This window comes from Neophocaena asiaeorientalis, unplaced genomic scaffold, assembly GCF_003031525.2.
Source record: "Neophocaena asiaeorientalis asiaeorientalis breed wild unplaced genomic scaffold, Neophocaena_asiaeorientalis_V1.1 scaffold30, whole genome shotgun sequence".
In the NCBI taxonomy this organism is placed as follows: domain Eukaryota; kingdom Metazoa; phylum Chordata; class Mammalia; order Artiodactyla; family Phocoenidae; genus Neophocaena; species Neophocaena asiaeorientalis.
In genome coordinates, this window is record NW_020174923.1 from 14,322,296 (window position 1) to 14,339,717 (window position 17,422).

The 17,422-nt window shown below is 46.2% G+C and overlaps 1 protein-coding gene and 1 pseudogene across 1 annotated transcript in view; one reads left to right on the forward strand and one right to left on the reverse strand.

The window, feature by feature from the left end:
- Window positions 1–529: 529 nt before the first annotated feature.
- LOC112410248 (putative 60S ribosomal protein L37a) lies at window positions 530–806 on the reverse strand (annotated as a pseudogene).
- A 4,370-nt stretch (window positions 807–5,176) lies between these two features.
- ERN1 (endoplasmic reticulum to nucleus signaling 1) overlaps window positions 5,177–17,422 on the forward strand; it is a 43,838-nt gene continuing 31,592 nt past the window's right edge. Inside the window, exons 1-5 of the mRNA XM_024760701.1 lie at window positions 5,177–5,213; window positions 11,233–11,266; window positions 12,326–12,398; window positions 13,645–13,717; window positions 15,851–15,973. Coding sequence (XP_024616469.1) covers window positions 13,714–13,717; window positions 15,851–15,973 — 127 coding nt within the window. The 5' untranslated portion in view covers window positions 5,177–5,213; window positions 11,233–11,266; window positions 12,326–12,398; window positions 13,645–13,713. The remainder of the gene's footprint in view (window positions 5,214–11,232; window positions 11,267–12,325; window positions 12,399–13,644; window positions 13,718–15,850; window positions 15,974–17,422) is intronic.

A 17,422-nucleotide genomic window follows, 5' to 3' on the forward strand; every position in this document is an offset into this window, starting at 1 on the left:
ACGGTTGTGAATGTTGAAGCACACAGTAAAAGGCCAGTTTGGGCTGGGACTTAGTTACTGTTCTCTTGCCCATCTTTGGATGAACACTCCCATGGCTCAAGAATGAATTCTGTGAAGTTAGTGACATCCTGAGAGGCACTGGGGCCTAGTCCCAAGCATTAAATGGTCTTATCCTCCTTCACGCTTGGTTAGAGTTTTAACTCCTTCACAGCTGGTTATAGCATGCAGTGTGCTTTTTTAGGTCTGAGTTACTTCTGCTGAGGTGAGGATGAGTAAGACCATAGAGTTCGACAGCCTTTGGTTAGGGTGGTTTTTCAGATGACGTTGGTATTTCCACAGGATCGTCTTTGTCACACATGACATTTGGTGACTTACAGAGATTACCCTGCAAGAAAACTCATAGTATCTTCCCCCAGTTCTGATGGGATTTTAGGAACTTCTGATTAGATGTCCATTTTATTTTATTTATTTTTGTTACATAAATTAACCTATGCATCATAGGCTAGCAACATTTCAAATGGTGGCGCTTCTACTGGTCCTTCAATTCCTTCAGTCTTCTGATGACAGACCTTACTGTGATGGCAGGTGGTATTGTAGGTCCAGGCACCGCCAGCTACCGTTTTCATGCAGGAACCACAGTGCCAAATGCCCACAGCTCGTCTCTTCATCTTGGTTTTGCCACGGAAGGAACAAGTGTACTTGGCGTGCTGGCTGATTTCAATTTTCTTTACCATTTTCCTGGGGGAGGCCCCGTAAGGGGTCCCATATTTACCCACGATTCTGACCTTCTTGGTGCATTTAGCCATGTCGCCATAACCTAGGTCCAAGCCCAGAGAGCTAGATGTCTTATTTTAAAATGCTGTCCTCAAGAAAGCTGAACTTCGAGGAACATTTGAGACTTGCCACCTTTCAACTTGGACCTAACAACTTTAAGGGGAGTTCAAGGCGCAGGTAACCAAAGTTCCTTCCCTCTGGAGGGAGGAAATGAGGATTCCCTGATTGGTTCACTTGAGTGCATGAACCATATTGGGGAGACTTAAGTTTTGAGTTAAGGGTGTGTGTGTGTGTGTGTGTGTGTGTGTGTGTGTGTGCGTGTGAATGGCCTTGTTTCTACCAATAAATTTTATAAGAAAACAGTATTCGACCCTTAAGCATTTTCTTGAGGAAGTGGCAGCTTTTGCCTTCAGACTAACCGATCTAGTTTCACCATCAGCTAGGGTCAAAATCTCCATGTCCTCGTTAACTCATTCCTTTCCTGCACTTCATTTTTCTGATCAGGACAAAGTCCTGTTGACATTCTTCTTCCCCTCCTGTTTGGTTCCTGACCACCACCCTCCCTGCCCACCCTCCCCTGCCCCCACTGGCTCAGACCTTCTTACTGGGGTTATGGCATTGCTTTCCTCACTACCCTTGTGATTGCTTCTTCTTCTCTGTCTCATCTACTGTGTCCCCTGGTGCCTGCCTGTCTCACCTTCCTTCAGAGACTTGTACCACGTTTCTCTTCTTCTCAGAAGCCTCCAGCTGCTCCCTCCTTAGTGCCCACCACACCACCTCCCAAAGTTTCCACCCCTTTCTTCTCCAAGGTCTCACCCCCTACCATGCAGCCACCTTTCTTGTTTTGCTCGCAGAAGGAACGAGCCTCTCAAATATTTGGCGTACGGGGATGCTTAAAGGGAGCATAAAAGCAGTTGGGACTTCATTTGTGGTCTTTTGGTCCTTAAATACCTTTCAGGAGGGCCAACCCAAAACATTTCTGGTCGCTGCTGGAGGTGCACTTAGAAGGATCTGGTTTGCAGAGTTTCTAGCTGTGTCACGACATCTTACTCGTACCTGGAGAGGCCTCCCAGTCAGGGAGGGAGCTGGTTTTAAATGCCAGGTGTGTCGGGGCCAGCTGGGCGGTTGTGCTTTAGAAAGAAGAGGTTAGGAGGAGCACAGCGGTAAAGCCAGTGCCCATCTAGATTCCTCCGGAGGAGCAGTGTGTTCCAGAAATACCGATGCTCATCTAGGGAAGGGCAGAGAATGACCTCTTAGGGCTCCTTGAGCTCCAGTCAGATGGGCAGCCTGTTCTGGCAGCTTCTGTAATCAAAGCGATCTTACCCCTTCCTACGTGAAAGTAAGTCTGCCCAGTCTCCTCCAGAGAGGGGCTGTCGGTCCCAAATTGCGCTTTGAGACAATTATTTAAATTGTGGTTGACTTCATCAGAGGCATTTTTCTGTGTTTAGGGAAGCCTGAAACAGTGCTGACCGGGTCCTTCTTGCTCGTCCCCTGGGTTTCTCTTCTCTCTTCCAACCCTGTGACATTGTAGGATCAGGCTCTCAAGATTTATACTACAGCTGAGGGCGGGCAGGAAGAACAGGCCTCTCTTTTCAACCCCCTGCAAAGGTATTCCTTAAATAGCTTCTTTTTTTTTTTTTAGCTTCTCTTCTTAAAAATTTTTTTTCATTTTAGAAAAACTTCAACACACACAAAAGTAAAGAGAATAGGAAGAAAGCCGCATGCACCCAGCCACCCAGCTTCAGTGATGGTCCACACATGACGTCCCCCTCCCCCTCCTCCATCATTTTGAAGCAAATGCCGTATCATTTTTTCCCATAAATTTAAGTAATTTTTAAATGTGAGTGAACAAACAGAGCTACACCGGGGCAGTTCTTTTTAGCTTTTATCATGTAGGTTTCTGTGTGGAAAAGTCCTTCTCGTTAGGATAAACTTATCAGAATGATTGTATCCCACGTGCAGTATTGGATATCTTAAATTATCGACTTCCTTTCATTCTGCAGACAGGATTACCTGCTAAGTATGAGGGGAGCAAAGACCCGGGCAGCAGTTACACAGGAGTTCACGCTGTGATTATTCACTGAACTGTCATAAGCCCCAGGCACTTGCCTGTGTGTATTTCACAAGAAACAAAATAGATAGTCCCTGCCCTACAAAGTGCTTAAAATTCAATCCAGCCCCCAGATTTTTGAGAACCAGAGAGGCCACATGCAATTAAGTGCCTGTCACCTGAGAAATGTGGTAAGTGCATCATAAGAACTTACCAAGGGAATTAATTCCCTGGCGGTCCAGTAGTTAGGACTCCACACTTCCCCTGCAGGAGGCCCAGGTTTGATCCCTGGTCGGGGAACTGAGATCCCACAAAGCGGCGTGGCAGCCAAAAGAAAAAGAGAACATACCAAGTGCAGTAGGCGTTCAGTTTCTGATTTCCTGGAGAAAGTGGCATTTGAAGGACAAGCAGAGGTAGATGGATGGAGTTGCGGCAGGTCATGGTGAGCACAGAGACTGACATGACAGCATGGGCTGAGTTTGGGGAAGAGATGTGATGAAGAAGAATTGGGCCCAGGTTTTACAGGGCCTTGAATGCCTAAGGCCTGTGGTTCCTTTGTGTGCTGAGGGGCCCTGGGAGCCCCAGCAAGCTCTCGAGGCACTGCAGCTAGTTTTAAACTTTTAAGAGAAATACAGCAGCGCTCCACAGTGTCAAACACCACGCCTGAGGTAGTTAGTACTTTCAGTATTAGATCGCGCTACTTGCCTTTCAAGGATGTGTCTTTGCACAGCTGAGTTTTGGGCTGTCACTGTGATACAATTCAAATACCACATGAAAATCAACATGGCATGGTAATGAGTGTGGCTGCGTCTAACAAGAGTATAAGATTTGGAATATGTGCAGCGCCCAACAGGTACACACACCCCACTAGTGAGTAATTATAGTTAAGAATGAAATAAACATTTCTCTTTCAGTTTACGTGTAGTATTATTTTTTTCCACGTGGCCTCTAAGTTGCGAGGCCCTAAATACTTAAGTCGTTTGGACCTAACCACTGAATAAATGGAACCGTTAGATATTTCTTTTGGCCTCGGGCCTTGTGAAGAAATTACCGAGACACTAAGGGTGCTGTGAACCCAGAAAGTTTGGGAACCTCTGACCTGAGCCACAGAGATGGAAGGTATTCAGTTGGCAGAGGGGAGCCGTTGTAGGATTTTATGTGGAGGAAAGACAAGAACAGATTTGCCTTTGTCAGCCCTCGGGCGGTGGGTGGAGTGCATGTCTGAAGGGCAGAGATCCGAGACAGGGAGCTTGGTTAGGAAGCTGCTGTAGAGCCAGTGGGAAGTGGTGACTGCCACATTTTGGTGAAGGAGAGGAAAAGGAGGACATAGATTTTTGAGAAACGTTTGGTGGGTCTAATCTTATAAAACTCAGGATCTAATTGAATGGGAGAGGGTTAGAATTAAGAGAAGGTGGGGGGAGTCAGGAGAACTCAGAGGTTCCAGATTGTGTGACCGGGTGGAAGTGGGGTCAACGAACCGATCTGGGGTATGCAAAAGGAGGAGCAGGTTCAGGATGGATGACGGGTTCTGGGGCTGAGAGACTCCGTAAGCAGTTGGAAGTGGGACTGGGTCAGGGGCTCTACTGGAGAATGTTGCCAGATGTCACGTGGGAGAAGGATTTGTCAGTGTTTATTAGACTCAGCCACTGGAACGTGACACTGGCAGTTTTGACCTTATCCTGAGGGTAGGGGCCAGAGAGCAGTGCCTTGAGAAAGGTATGGAAAGTGAGAGGGTGAAACAGAGGATCTGGAGCATTAGTTTCCCAGTATGGCTCAGCGTCAGAATTACCTCACATGTGTTAAAAATTCAAATTCCCTGGCTCTACCTACAGAATCAACTTCCTGGGGCAAAGACCTAGGAATCAACATTTTTAAAACTATAGGCAAAAAAAAAAAGTGGTTCTGAAGAACCGAGGGGCAGGACGGAAATAAAGACGCAGACGTAGAGAATGGACTTGAGGACACGGGGACTAGGAAGGGTAAGCTGGGATGGACGAAGAGAGTGTCATGGACACATATACACTACCAAATGTAAAACAGATAGGTAGTGGGAAGCAGCTGCATAGCACAGGGAGATCAGCTCGGTGCTTTGTGACCACCTAGAGGGGTGGGTTAGGGAGGGTAAGAGGGAGGAGATATGGGGATATATGTATATGTATAGCTGATTCACTTTGTTATACAACAGAAACTAATAGACCATTGTAAAGCGATCATACTCCAATAAAGATGTTTAAAAAAAAATCTTTCTGGAATTTTGGTAGGAATTGCATTATACTTGTATATCAGTTTGGTATCTTTTCTATGTTGAATCTTCTATACTCTGAACATGGTATGTCTCTGCATTTTAGATCTTTTATTTCTCTCATCAGCATTTTGAAGTTTTCAACATGTAAGTCTTGTCTCTCTTTTGTTTGATTTACATCTAAGTATTTTTTTAAGAACTGTATATGATCATGTGTTTTTAATTTTGATGTCAACGTGTTTATCAATTGATTTTTGTGTGTTAAAAAAATTTTTTTAAAGATAAAAAACTCTAGACAACGTACACATTGCTGGCGGGAATGCAAAATCGTACGGCCCCTTTGGAGGACTGTTTCTTGTCAAGTCAGATGTAAACAGTATGGCTCAGTCATTCTACTCCCAGGTATTTTCCCAAGAGAGATGAAAATACAGGTCCAAAGACGTGTACACAAATGTTCCTAGCAGCTTTATTCACGTTTTTCCAGCCCCAAATTGGAAATAACCCAAACATCCATCCACAGATAAACAACTGATGGTACGCCCATACAGTGGAGTACTATTCAGCACCAAAAAAGAACAAACTGATACACTCAGCATTCTGGGTGAATTTTAGAAACATGATGCAGAGAGAAAGAAGCCAGACAGAAAAGAGAACCTCCTGTATGAATTCCATTTGTGAAATTTTAGAACAAACATAACGGATCTGTCAGTGGTGTCTGGGGTGGGGGTTAGGGTATTGAATCTAAGGGAATTAGGGAAGATGTTTCAGGGTGATGGAAATATCCTGTATCTTGATCGTGAGGGTAGCTACGTGGATGTGCATGTTTTTCAAGACTCATCGAGGGAATTCCCTGGTGGTCCAATAGTTAGGACTCTGTGCCCTCACTGCCGAGGGCCCAGGTTCGATTACTGGTCGGGGAACTAAAATCCCACAAGCCGTGCAGCATGGCCAAAAAAAGACTCATCAAACTGTACACTTAAAGTGGATGCCTTTAGGAGAGAACGGGGAGCATGTACAAAGGAGGCAAGGGGACCCCAGAGGTTTGGCGTGTTTGTAGGCAGAGGGGAAGGAGTTAGCCAGAAGGATTTGAAGATCCTTGGAGACAGGATACCGTCTGGGGGCTTTAGATGTGTGAGTGTGAAATATCTGTGAACATGAAGGTGAAAACGTCCCTTTTTAGAGATGTGAAGGGAAGGGTGGGGTTGGGCAAACCTGGAGGGTGAGGGGTAGGGAGTTTCTGAGAACCCGCTCTGCCCCCCTCACTTCCCCTGTGCCACAGAGGGGAGTCATGTGCGGAGAGGAAAGAGCCTTGAGGCAAGGGGTGAAGGTCTGAAACACCAGCTGTGAGGAACGGGGAACAGAGGCCAACCAGGAAATAGATAAACATATCTCCTATGACATGGGGCCCAGCTGGCCATACATGTATTTTGGTATCACACACGTGATTATAGTGTTTTCTTCGGCAGTGCCCAGAAGCCTGGGCAGAAGAAAGGGGATTGCTAGGTGGATTCTGGGTTGAGGGTTGATGGAGCATAGCTGCTGGATTGCAGAAGTGATCAGCAATGGATATCCAGGCAGGGCAGGAGTGGAAGTGGGAAGGAAACTAACATTTATCGATTGCCCCATTCAGTAAATATACCGAGCAGCTCCTGTGCGCCAGGCACTGTTTTAGATGTTGAGGGTATAGCAGGCAGCGAAAGATAAATCCCAGCCCCCTCGGATCTTCCAGTGGCCCGAGTCAGACGTTAAAAAAATAAGCAAAATACACAGTACTTTGGAGGTGGTCAGTGTCATGGAGAAAAATTAAGCAGGGAAGAGGGGTAGGAAATCCTGGGGGGTAGGAGATGGTCGTGGAAGACCTCTCTGAGATGGTGACATCTGATCGAAGACCTCGGCACAGGGAACAGTAAATGCAAAGGCCCCGAGGCAGGGGCAGGCTTGGCAGTACTCGAGGAATACCCTGTATTCCAGCATGGCATTCCAGCATTCCTCCTCACCAGAATAGAGTGAGGAGGAGATAATCGGAGAGTGCCAGGGTGGGTGTGGGAGGGTGGGATTGTGTGGGATTTGTAGGCCACTGTGTGAACATTGGCCTCTACTGAGTGAGATGGGACCCATCAAAGGATTGTGAGTGGCAGGGAAGCATAATCTGATTTGCGTCTTTAGAAGGATCACTCTTCTCTCTCAAGGCACTGACTTACAGTCTTAACACATATTTAACCTTCTTTAGTCCACACGGAGATGCTGCATGAGTTTGGTGTTATTATCTCTATTTCTTTTTTTCTCTTCACTGATGAGGAAGTTGAGGCTCAGAGAGATTTGGCAGAGTAAGATTTAAGCATAGGTCTTTCTGATCCCAGAGGGCACACAGACTAGGAGAAAAGGGAGCGCTTGAAAGACAAGGGGTTCCAATGATGCTGAAGGGATGCTGTGAGTAGGAAACAGGATGATGGAATAGACCACGGAGTTTGGCTTCTGATGGCAGGTGCTGGCGGAGAAATGAGCGTCAACAGAACGGTTTGAGGCTTGCCCGCCTTCTAGGAGAATGGCGTTAACAAAATCGGGTAGTCAGACCAGTCTGGAGAGAAAGATGGAGGGTGTGATTTGGACAAGTGGTGGTCAAGGTGCTGGCAGGAGATAGTGGAAATGTCCAGTCAGTCCAGAAAGAAGAGCTCGAGAGATGGAGACCTAGAATTTCCCCACTGTGGTTATGGTTGAAGCTACAGAGGTGGATGTGCTCTCGGAGAGAACTGAGGGGAGAACCTAGAAAAGTTGCTCCCTGTTGGAGTAGGGAGTGGGGAGGAGAGGGGAGAGGAGTGGGTGGGAGAGAGAGAGAGGGAGAGGTGAGTGAAAAATCAGTGCAGTGCAAGGGCCACAGAGGCCAGGAGGTGGAGAGTCTCAAGGAGGGGAGGGATGAAGCCCGTGGGCTGGGGCAGCAGGCACGTGGGATAGCCCGCAGGGTGAAGGGTAGAGCTGTTGTTGCTGATGGACTGAGAGCTCAAGAAGGGAGCAGAGTGAAGAGTGCGGTTGGGGTCCAGCGCAGAGGGAGAAGGTGTGAGGTTTGAGAGAGGATGGGATCGAGGATGAAGGCGAGAAAGGTATTCTTGGAAAGACGAAAACTCACTTCTTTTGTAGATACAGGATGTTTACATTTATTTTAAGTCATTTCTGCCTCAGATTGAAAAGGAGGATTCGATCCGCACAAAACAGGAGCCCTGAGTGTCACCTGACCTCACCCAGGTTTCTCCAAGAGTAAAGGTTGTGCCGTTTCAGGTCTGAGCTGGATGGACCCTGGAGGGGAACCGAGTACAGTAGCTGCTCCCAGGGGAGCAGTGGGCAGATCTGTTTCTGTCTTAATCTTGGAGACCAAATACTGATTTCAGCTTTATTTTCCTCTTCTGATATCTTTACCTTTACCTTGAATAACACCCATTTTTATACTTGTAAAGTAACCCTTTTTTTTTATTCCTTCTGAAAGTAAAGCAGCTTTGTGAGATGGCTTTTATCCTTATCAGTCCCCTATAGGTAGAGAGGCTTATTTTGTACCAGTGTTTGTTTATAGCCTTAGGGTTAGGCCACTGTTCCTTTTCACATAGGTGATTTTTTTTTTTTTTAAGAGCAAGAATCTTGCCTGATACCAGTTCTCATTATTAAATCCAGAACAACTCCTTTTTCGTGTTAGGCTTTCAGTGCATGTTTTCAGATGGTGCCTTTTGCTGGCTTTTCAAATATTTTTATCTTTTAACCTTTTCTGTTATGGAAAATTTCAAGCATATGTAGAGAGAAGAGTAAAAGGACAGGCCAGTGTTGTCAATTCTATCTTTGAACATTTGTCAACAGGCTGCCGTTTTTTGTCTTATCTGCCCCCTTCCCATATGATGTTTCTTTTTTCCTGTAGTATTTTAAAGCAAAGTTCAGGTTCAAATGATTCTTTAAGGGAAAGACATGAGTGGACTAGGTCACAGTTACGCATTTGCTGGCCTGTATCGGAGCTGTGTTAACAGTCATGCTGTGACGTGGCCTGCAGCTCGGCTGATGTTTATTCCAGGGGCCCTATATTATGAATGGATGAGAAGGTACCCCTGCTGGAGTTCATGTCCCCTTAAGCCTAGGAGGAAGCATGGCTCTTCAACACCCATGTAGGTGTCTACCCATCCTTCTCTGGCTTCCACTGGTGGCCTGTGTCTTAACTGGAACCTTTCTGGTGCAGGGCACACTTTGGGACCTGAGGCCTCCGTGTCAGGTGAGCAGTGAATAAGCTCTAGAAAACCAGGAAAGTCTGCGCCAGAGGACGAGACCCTGAGAGTGAGCAAACACTGTCCAGCAAAGATAAGCTCAGGAACAGGAGTCGAAATCCCGTTGGTCTCCACAGCTTGTTTCTGGTGAATGGCTGGGATTCGGTAGTGTCCTCCTCATCTGGGTTGATCTGCGATACCTTTAAGTGGCTGAAGTGAGCAAAACCGACGCCCTCTTGCCTGCTGTGTTTGCTTTGGAATATGCCTTCTTGCTGTCCCTGGCGTGCACGGCTTCTGGGCTGCGCTGGAGGAGCTGGGTTATAATTGCTCCCTGACTGTTTCAGTAGGGTGAGTGCTGTGTGCCCTCGTTTCCTGTCTCTTGCATCAGTCTGTTTGTGAGAGTATACCGAGAGGTGATTAGTGGGAACAATAAACATGTGCTTTCTGACTGAAAGTTCCTCCTGTTTCCCGAAATGCTTTTGGTTTTAATGAATTGTTTGTTCGCTGCCCACAGACCACACGTGGTGCCTGCGCTTCTGTTGTTGTGAACACCCATACGCCTTTGTGTCAGAGCCGGGCTTGTAAAGCAAAATCAACAGCTGATAAGGCTTGAAAGAGTTTTCCTTCATCTGAGAATCCAGGCTGACCCAGGGAATTAGACAGCTGCCTGTCACCATCGGCAGAGCCGGTGTCCAAAATCATATCACAGTATTTGCCGTCCTCGCCCCCAGCTTTGAACTTGTGGGCAGCGTGGCCTATAGCCTGTGGGGTCTTGATGGCTGGAAATGCCTCATTGCTGTGCGGTCTTGTGCCTGGGGATTTAGCTCTGTTACAGCAGTGTCAGTGGCCTCGCTCTCCTACCTCCATCCACCCCATGGAACCGGGAGCATCCTCTTGATTTGTGCCCAGGAGAATCTAGGGAGGGAGAAATTCTGCCACTTAGACTATTGCAAATATTAAAACTGACTTGGAGAAAAAACTTTTTTTCTGATTTCAAAAGGAATGCCTACTTTATTAGAAATTTGGGGCAATATAGAAAAGGTGGGGGAGTCATTTCTATTTCCAACAAAGATAACTTACAGTTCCCACTCTTTTTTTTGGCCTTTCCATGTAGTTTTTTTTTTTTTAATGCATATTGAAGGTTTTTCTCCTCAGCTGCATTAATACTCTAGGTACAGTGTTATCTTTTCTCCTGAACATAACAGTATAAAGATTTATACAGTTTTTTAAACTTTATAAGCCCTTTCAGAAGTCTTAATTTTCTACCAAGTGGACAGTCCATAATTTAACCATATCACTAAATAGTTAGGTCATTTGTGATGCTGCTGTGAGGATCTTTGTACTGAAAGCATTTTCCACGTTTTGTGTTGTTTTAAAACTAGATTTTCTAGAAATGGAATTAATGGATCGAAGGGAATCAAGAAGAATGAACACTCACGGCTCTATAATTGTCATATTCCTGCCCCAAAGGCGTGTACTTACCATTTACCATCCAGTCAAATTCTCATCAACAGCCAAATTGCTTCTTAAGTCACAGTTTTGCTTTTCCCAGTGGGAGTATCTAGCAGCAGGACAGGCATCTGACCAAGGGATGATTTAGGTTTTAGAAGTCCTTGACGTGTCAGATAGTGACATTGTGACCCACTGTCCACTGCGGGTTGTCACCAGTGTTTCCTTCTACGCCCGTCCCCCAAGTTAGAGGCACGTTTCCTGACAGCAGTTCCCTTCTGCTCTCAGGCCTCTCTCCAATCTCGGCGACAGTTGTAAGAGCTTACATTTGTGTTTCTGTGTGTGAGTTTTCTAAAGTGCCTTCACGTACGTTATGTAGATAAATCTATCGGTCCGTCTTGTGAGCTAGTCCTGGGAACTCTAGGAATCTTGATATTTTAGAGTCTGTCTGACGATGCCTTTGTTGTTGTTCTTTCACACAGATCCAGTCCTGCAGGTTCCAACACACGTGGAAGAGTAAGTTTTCTGATTTGCTGCAGCACTTCCCTTTCATTCATTTTCTGTTTTATTCAATCAGTGTTTACGAAGCTAGTTGCTGGAGTACACGTATGCATAAATTTAAGGTAGAATGAGAGTGACTGAGACATAGGAAGTCTTACAGGTGCTTTGAAAGAAAGAAGCTTGTGTTGGGGAGAGGATGGTCAGTTCCCTGGGAGGCGGGGTGGGAAGGCAATGGTATTAAAAAGGCTTATTTGAGATGTAACTTAAGTCGAGTTTTGGTCTTAAGCTTCCCAAGTCCTCAGGAGGGCCCAGGGGTCTTTAGATCTCTCCCTCTTCACTGTGCTTAACCGTGGAGAGGAGACAGGAACGTGACCTGCTACTAGAGTGTGTGTTTTGGAGTAAAAGTTGGATAGCACCTCCAAGAGCCTCAAATGATGCTATAAACACATTAGAGGAAAGATTCAGCAAGGGGTTTCTGAGTGACTGCATCGTAGTTCTGTCGTTAGCAGGTTAACTTTACAAAAGAGCACCTTGAACCTGCTTCCTGGGAAGCTACTGATGAAACCTTGACCCATCCCCTTGGCAGGTTCTTTCTCATGTCAAGCTTTCAGAGTCTGCTTTTACTGCCTCCTAAAAATGAATGTTTGTGGAACACCAAAGGCAGATTTGTTCTCCCTGTTTACGTACCATGCCATGCTGTTAAATATTAATTGTTGAAGTTCTATATGCAGCTGACTGGGAAACTGAAAAGCAGACTTGCTGGGTCCTTTTCACTTACTTTACCTTCATCCAGGATGCTTTGACGGAATGATGATTTAGTCTTCTGTGGTTTTGTACTGGTTTTCCTTTGTAGGTTGCTTTTCTTTCACTCTAGTATAGTATAGAGCACCAGAAGGATATTTTATTATCTGCGGGTAAAATGAAAGAGCAGTGGATGGAATTGTTTTACACACACACACACACACACACACCCCACTCCCCCCACCTCACCAATCATGGCTTTGCATGGCTTTGGTATTTTACTCTGTGCCCTGGTCTATAATCTTTCACGGATACTTATTGCTTAACTTCTAGGCCTGCATTCCTCCCAGATCCCAACGATGGCAGCCTGTATACGCTTGGGGGCAAGAATAATGAAGGCCTGACGGTGAGTGTATTTAGCTGCTTTCTACTCCGAAGGCTCTAGACCACTGACCTTCAATTTAGCTGTGCGTTGAGATCACCTGAGAGCTTAAAAAAAAATTTCTGGGGATTCTGAATCAGGTGGTCTGGATTGGGGCCTGGGCATCAGTATCTTTTCACAGCTTCCTCAGTGAGCTTTTAAATGTACAGCTCAGAGTTCAGAAACGTTGATCTGGACCAGCAGGTTCTCATGGCTCAGCCAGCACTCAGGAGGTACTCAGCAGACACCACCAGGCTCCAGACTGGAAACCTTGCAACAACTTTCTGACCCTCAGAAACATCTGGGGGAAACCCAGTCATTACTGCCTCTCCGTGGCATTTTTCCTTTGCTAAGGCTTAGTTTAAACATCAGGATGATGGGGAAATCCACATTATTGGTTATTTAAAGTTCTGTTTACTAAAGCTCAAGAGAAATCTTTGCTTTCTTGGAGAGAAAGGTGACAGCATCGTAGAAGCAGGTATCTGTGGAACGGTTTCAAGAACACAGAATGTTCCAAAAATAAAGTATTCTGAAACAAACGTTAACCAAAAGAACTTGTCAGATGTCAGCTGTAGACTCAGAAGAATCGGTTTTATGATGAAATGCAGTTGAAACATGTGGATTGCTCTGAGTTTCTTTTCCTGGCACCTACCATAACTTCCTTTTAATACCAAAAGACCCAATTCTCTCCTGTTTTTCAGTAGAGAATTATTTGCTAGAGAAAACACCAGAACTTCTTTTCCTGCCTCAAACTCCTGTGTTGCCCATGAGTGATGACTTCTCCTTTCCCTCGAGGCTTCAGCTGGGCACCGAGGCTGCTTCTCTTCAGAATAGTCTCATGGCTCACTCCCTCTCTGAGGAGCATTTTCTAGTCAGTCAAGCCGGCTCTGGGACAATTTTCCAAGACAGGACAATTCTTCCTGCCCGCCCCCCTTAGAATTTCAAAGATTGGTGTCATCCCCAGGAGCGCTCTGGACAAGAGACTTTGAGGGGCTTGTCAAGTAAAAGAATTCTTGTTCATAATGCCCAGAACCTGGGAGCTGAGGGCTTGTCCAAAGTAGATAGGGGAGCCTGGGGTGCCCCTTCTCCCTGGTTTCCAGTTAGGAAAACTCCCATCTACCATCAACAGTGCTCCTCCCTTTTAGCAGAATTGGGTAACAGAAACTGTGCAGTGAAATTGCACAAGACTTGGTTAACTTTTTTTTTCTCTTTTCCTTTTTTTTTTTTTAAGAAACTTCCCTTTACGATCCCAGAGTTGGTGCAGGCATCCCCGTGCCGGAGTTCGGATGGAATTCTCTACATGGGTAAGGGTTCCTGAAACTTTGATCCCTTTTGGAAATGAACCCCAGAATCTGGGAAAGTGGCGTGTCTGAGAGAGAGGTGTAGAGTCACTCCCCCACTGGCCCTTCTGGGAAAGGTCTTTCTTGCCTCGGTTGTGCTGCTTCACGCCAGGATCAGCTGACCTATTAAGAAAGGGTTCCCCCCACTTGGGAGCAGACTTGACACCATTAGGTTACTCATTTAACAAGCTTTTAGCTGCTGTGTTGACCTACCCTTGCGATTTACAGATTGCAACTTGCAACGTACCCAGAAGCAACTGGATGAAATTTAAAGTGAATACCATCGTCTGAGCCAAGAAAGGGAAGCCAGGCTCTGCCTATTAATTATAGGGCTTTCTTAGTATTTCCTGCTATCAGAATATTGGATTAAAAACAGCACATAACAGCTTGCTTAGATAAGCTGCCTTCATACCTACAGGGGTCACATCTTCAAAGCATCAGATCAGCTGCTTTTCTTTTACCATGTTACTGCCAAAATGTCAATAAAAATGCATTTGTAACACAAATGAGAGCTGTGTTTGTCTTGAAAGCGTAGTAGTAATAATATCCTGTATTTATAAAGCAGCTTTCTCTCTGAGGAACTTAGAGTGCTTATTGCCTATTCATGCCTCGGGAGCTTTATGTGTGTTTGTGGGCCTCGAGCGCAGGCCCAAGCTGGATTTTAAGTTTTTGTCTAAGGAGACCGGGGCTCTTGCTTCCTTGCACACCTTCAGAATGAGGAAGCCCCCAGCCTGGGGATTCAGAGGAAGTGATCGGCACAGGCTTCCTCTGTCTTCTGGGCCATGCCCCGGGCCCCTCTGAACATCTTCTCACCCTCTGTGTCACTGTTTTCTGCCTGGTCTTCCAGCTCTGACCAGCAGTTCATCACTTAGGGTGCATTTAAAGTTGTGGCAGTTGGCCGATCCATCCACTAAAGTGGTAGCTGAGTTATGCAGGCTGTGATGGTCCTTGAAGTAACCCGAAGGGTGCCAAGCCAGATGGAAAGGGATCCTGGTCACAGCTGTTTGGTGATGTTTTCTCTCTGTCTTCAGATCTTTTTCATATTAAGATTTGTCTTTGAGAACGGGAAGTTGCGATCCACAGACAAGTTTCAGACGTGTGCTACCTCTGTTAGAACTAAGTGTAGCTTTAGCAAATTCTGATGCCCTGTGATCTTCCTGGCATCTTGGTACTGTGCTTCCAAGAGTCCCTTGAAATAGGAAACTTGGCTAATAAGGTAGGAAGACGCAAGAGACAAGGCTTGTCTTACAAAGCAAGCCTTACAAAACAGAGACGTGCGCATCACGGTGAAGGCATTGACCTTCAGGTGGGAGCTGTATTTATCTTGAAATCGCCGTGGTAATAATATCCTGTATTTATAAAGCAGCTTTCTCAGGAACTTACTAGGATGGTCTGGTGTATATAACCATAGGTATTGATACATATGCTTTGAGCTTTCCTCATCGTGTTGTTTGGCTATGCTGTCCACCTGTTTATAACTTTTAATCAGCTGAATGAGGGGAGGAGTATAGCGTGTGGCTGGGGAGTCACTTACTGGCTGGGGTCACGGTCGAGATAACTTTGGCCTCATTAGCACCAGGTTGCCACCAACTCTACTGCCCAGTCACAGGTACCAGCTAATTAGAGTTACAAACAGTAACTGTAGATCCTCTTTACATGAGGGCTCATTAGTAGGAACATTGAGATATATGAATGATGGTTACCAGGGAGACAAACCCCTGGGTACATTTCTGGATTTATATAGATCCTAGTCTATGGGAAAAGGATTGCCTTTCCAGGCCAGATTTTTCATATTTAAAGCCACTCATCAGAGCAATAAAATCTGTGAGTTATTACATTATTAGGCCTGGAGAAACTTTTATACCATGACTAGGTTATTAAGTTGTTATAAGACCCAGTGGTCCAAGTAGTTTTATTATCTCCACATTACCACTAACCTTGCCACCCTTGGAGCAACAGAGAAATGTGTTTGACATCATAAGAATTTCAGGCCTGTCCGTCAGTGCAGAGAACATCGTGGGCTGCTAGTTTGGCAAGGATGTTTTTTTTTCCACACTGGGCGAGTGTAAATCGCAGTGTATCCTTGTGACCTTGCAGGTAAAAAGCAGGACATCTGGTACGTCATTGACCTCCTGACCGGGGAGAAACAGCAGACTTTGTCATCGGCCTTTGCAGATAGTCTCTGCCCATCAACCTCTCTTCTGTATCTTGGGCGAACAGGTAAGAAGGAACCTTTTATCACGTACAACCTGCCTGTCTGCAAAAAAAGGACCTGAAGTAGCCTCCCCGTGGGTCTCTGCCTCCGGGCTTCATTCTCTAGAAGCTGGCCAGAACTGTCTAGTCCACACACAGATTTACCATGTCATTGCCCTTTATAAGAGCCGCCCCCCAGCCCGCTGGCTCCCCGGTGCCTGAGGGTTCCAGTCTAAACTGCACTGTAGCCCGCAAAGCCCCCTTGATGCCTCCGCTACCTCTTTTGCCTCTTCCCCCGCCGCGTTTCCCTCACTTAAACATTTCCAAGCAGGTCCCAGAATAAGCGGTGCTATTTTTTTAAACTTGGAGTAGTGGGGTCCGTCTCTACCAGGTACACACGTTCTTGCCTGTGTGGCCGGCGTCCATTCTTCCTTCCCAGCGCTGCTCAGAAGGCTCCCTCTCCGTGAAGCCTTTCCCCGCCTCGCAGCTCCCCCACTGCCCGGGGAACACGGCTCTCTGTGCTCGGCACGCACAGCCGTTCACACCGCCCATCGGTGGCCCTTTCCAGGCATCGGCAGCGCCCTCCTCCTCCCTCCAGAGCCCCTTCCTTCTCAACACTCATCACTACATGTTTCTAAATCATATGTGCGTATTTCCTGCCTCCCCTGCTAGACTGTTGGCTTCCTGAGGGCAGGACTTGGTTTTGTTCGCCTGCCGAGTCTCCACACCTGGCGTGTTGCTGGCACGTAGCAGGTGTTCAGAGGCTGCAGCGAGTGAATGGGTGGGGGCCGTTTCCTCCAGGGATCTGCCTTACTCATTTCACGTGTGCAGTCCCTGACCTATACCACTATTCCATAAAAACTGTGGCATGGACAGCTAAAATAGAGCTAAAAGGGGAAGCAAGCAAGAAAACATTTAGAATGGAAAGATTATACCCAAAACCTAAGATGCAGTCATTACAACTGAGCGCTAAACTTAGGTCTAAGCATTCAGGTAGCCAAGGCCTTAAAAAAAAGAGAGAACCTTCCTTCAGGTGCTGTGGAAAACAGTGCTTTTCTAAAAATGAGTGAGACTAATAATCTTGGGCCCTAGAGGCTGGCTGAGCTCTCCTGTAATCACAGGGGAGGGTCTCTGTGAAACTGCAGGACTCTCCACTCACCCCCAACCCCCATAACTATCAAGTATTCCAACTGTAGTGGCCACTTAGGGTTTGTTGGTTGGTTTACTGTGTCCATCAAGTAAAGCCTTACAGTGGTCCCACCTTCACCCAGGAATAAACATTGCTTGGTTCTCAGGTAGAATTGCGGTGTCTGAGGGAATCGGGCTATTCTCTGGCGTCCGGTGGCGTGTGTGTGTGTGTGTGTGTGTGTGTGTGTGTGTGCGTGTAATGCTATCTGTTGTTTCCATTATCTGTCTCTGTATAACAGACCACCCTAACTTAGCGGCTTCCAACACCAACATTTTACTGCTCACAAG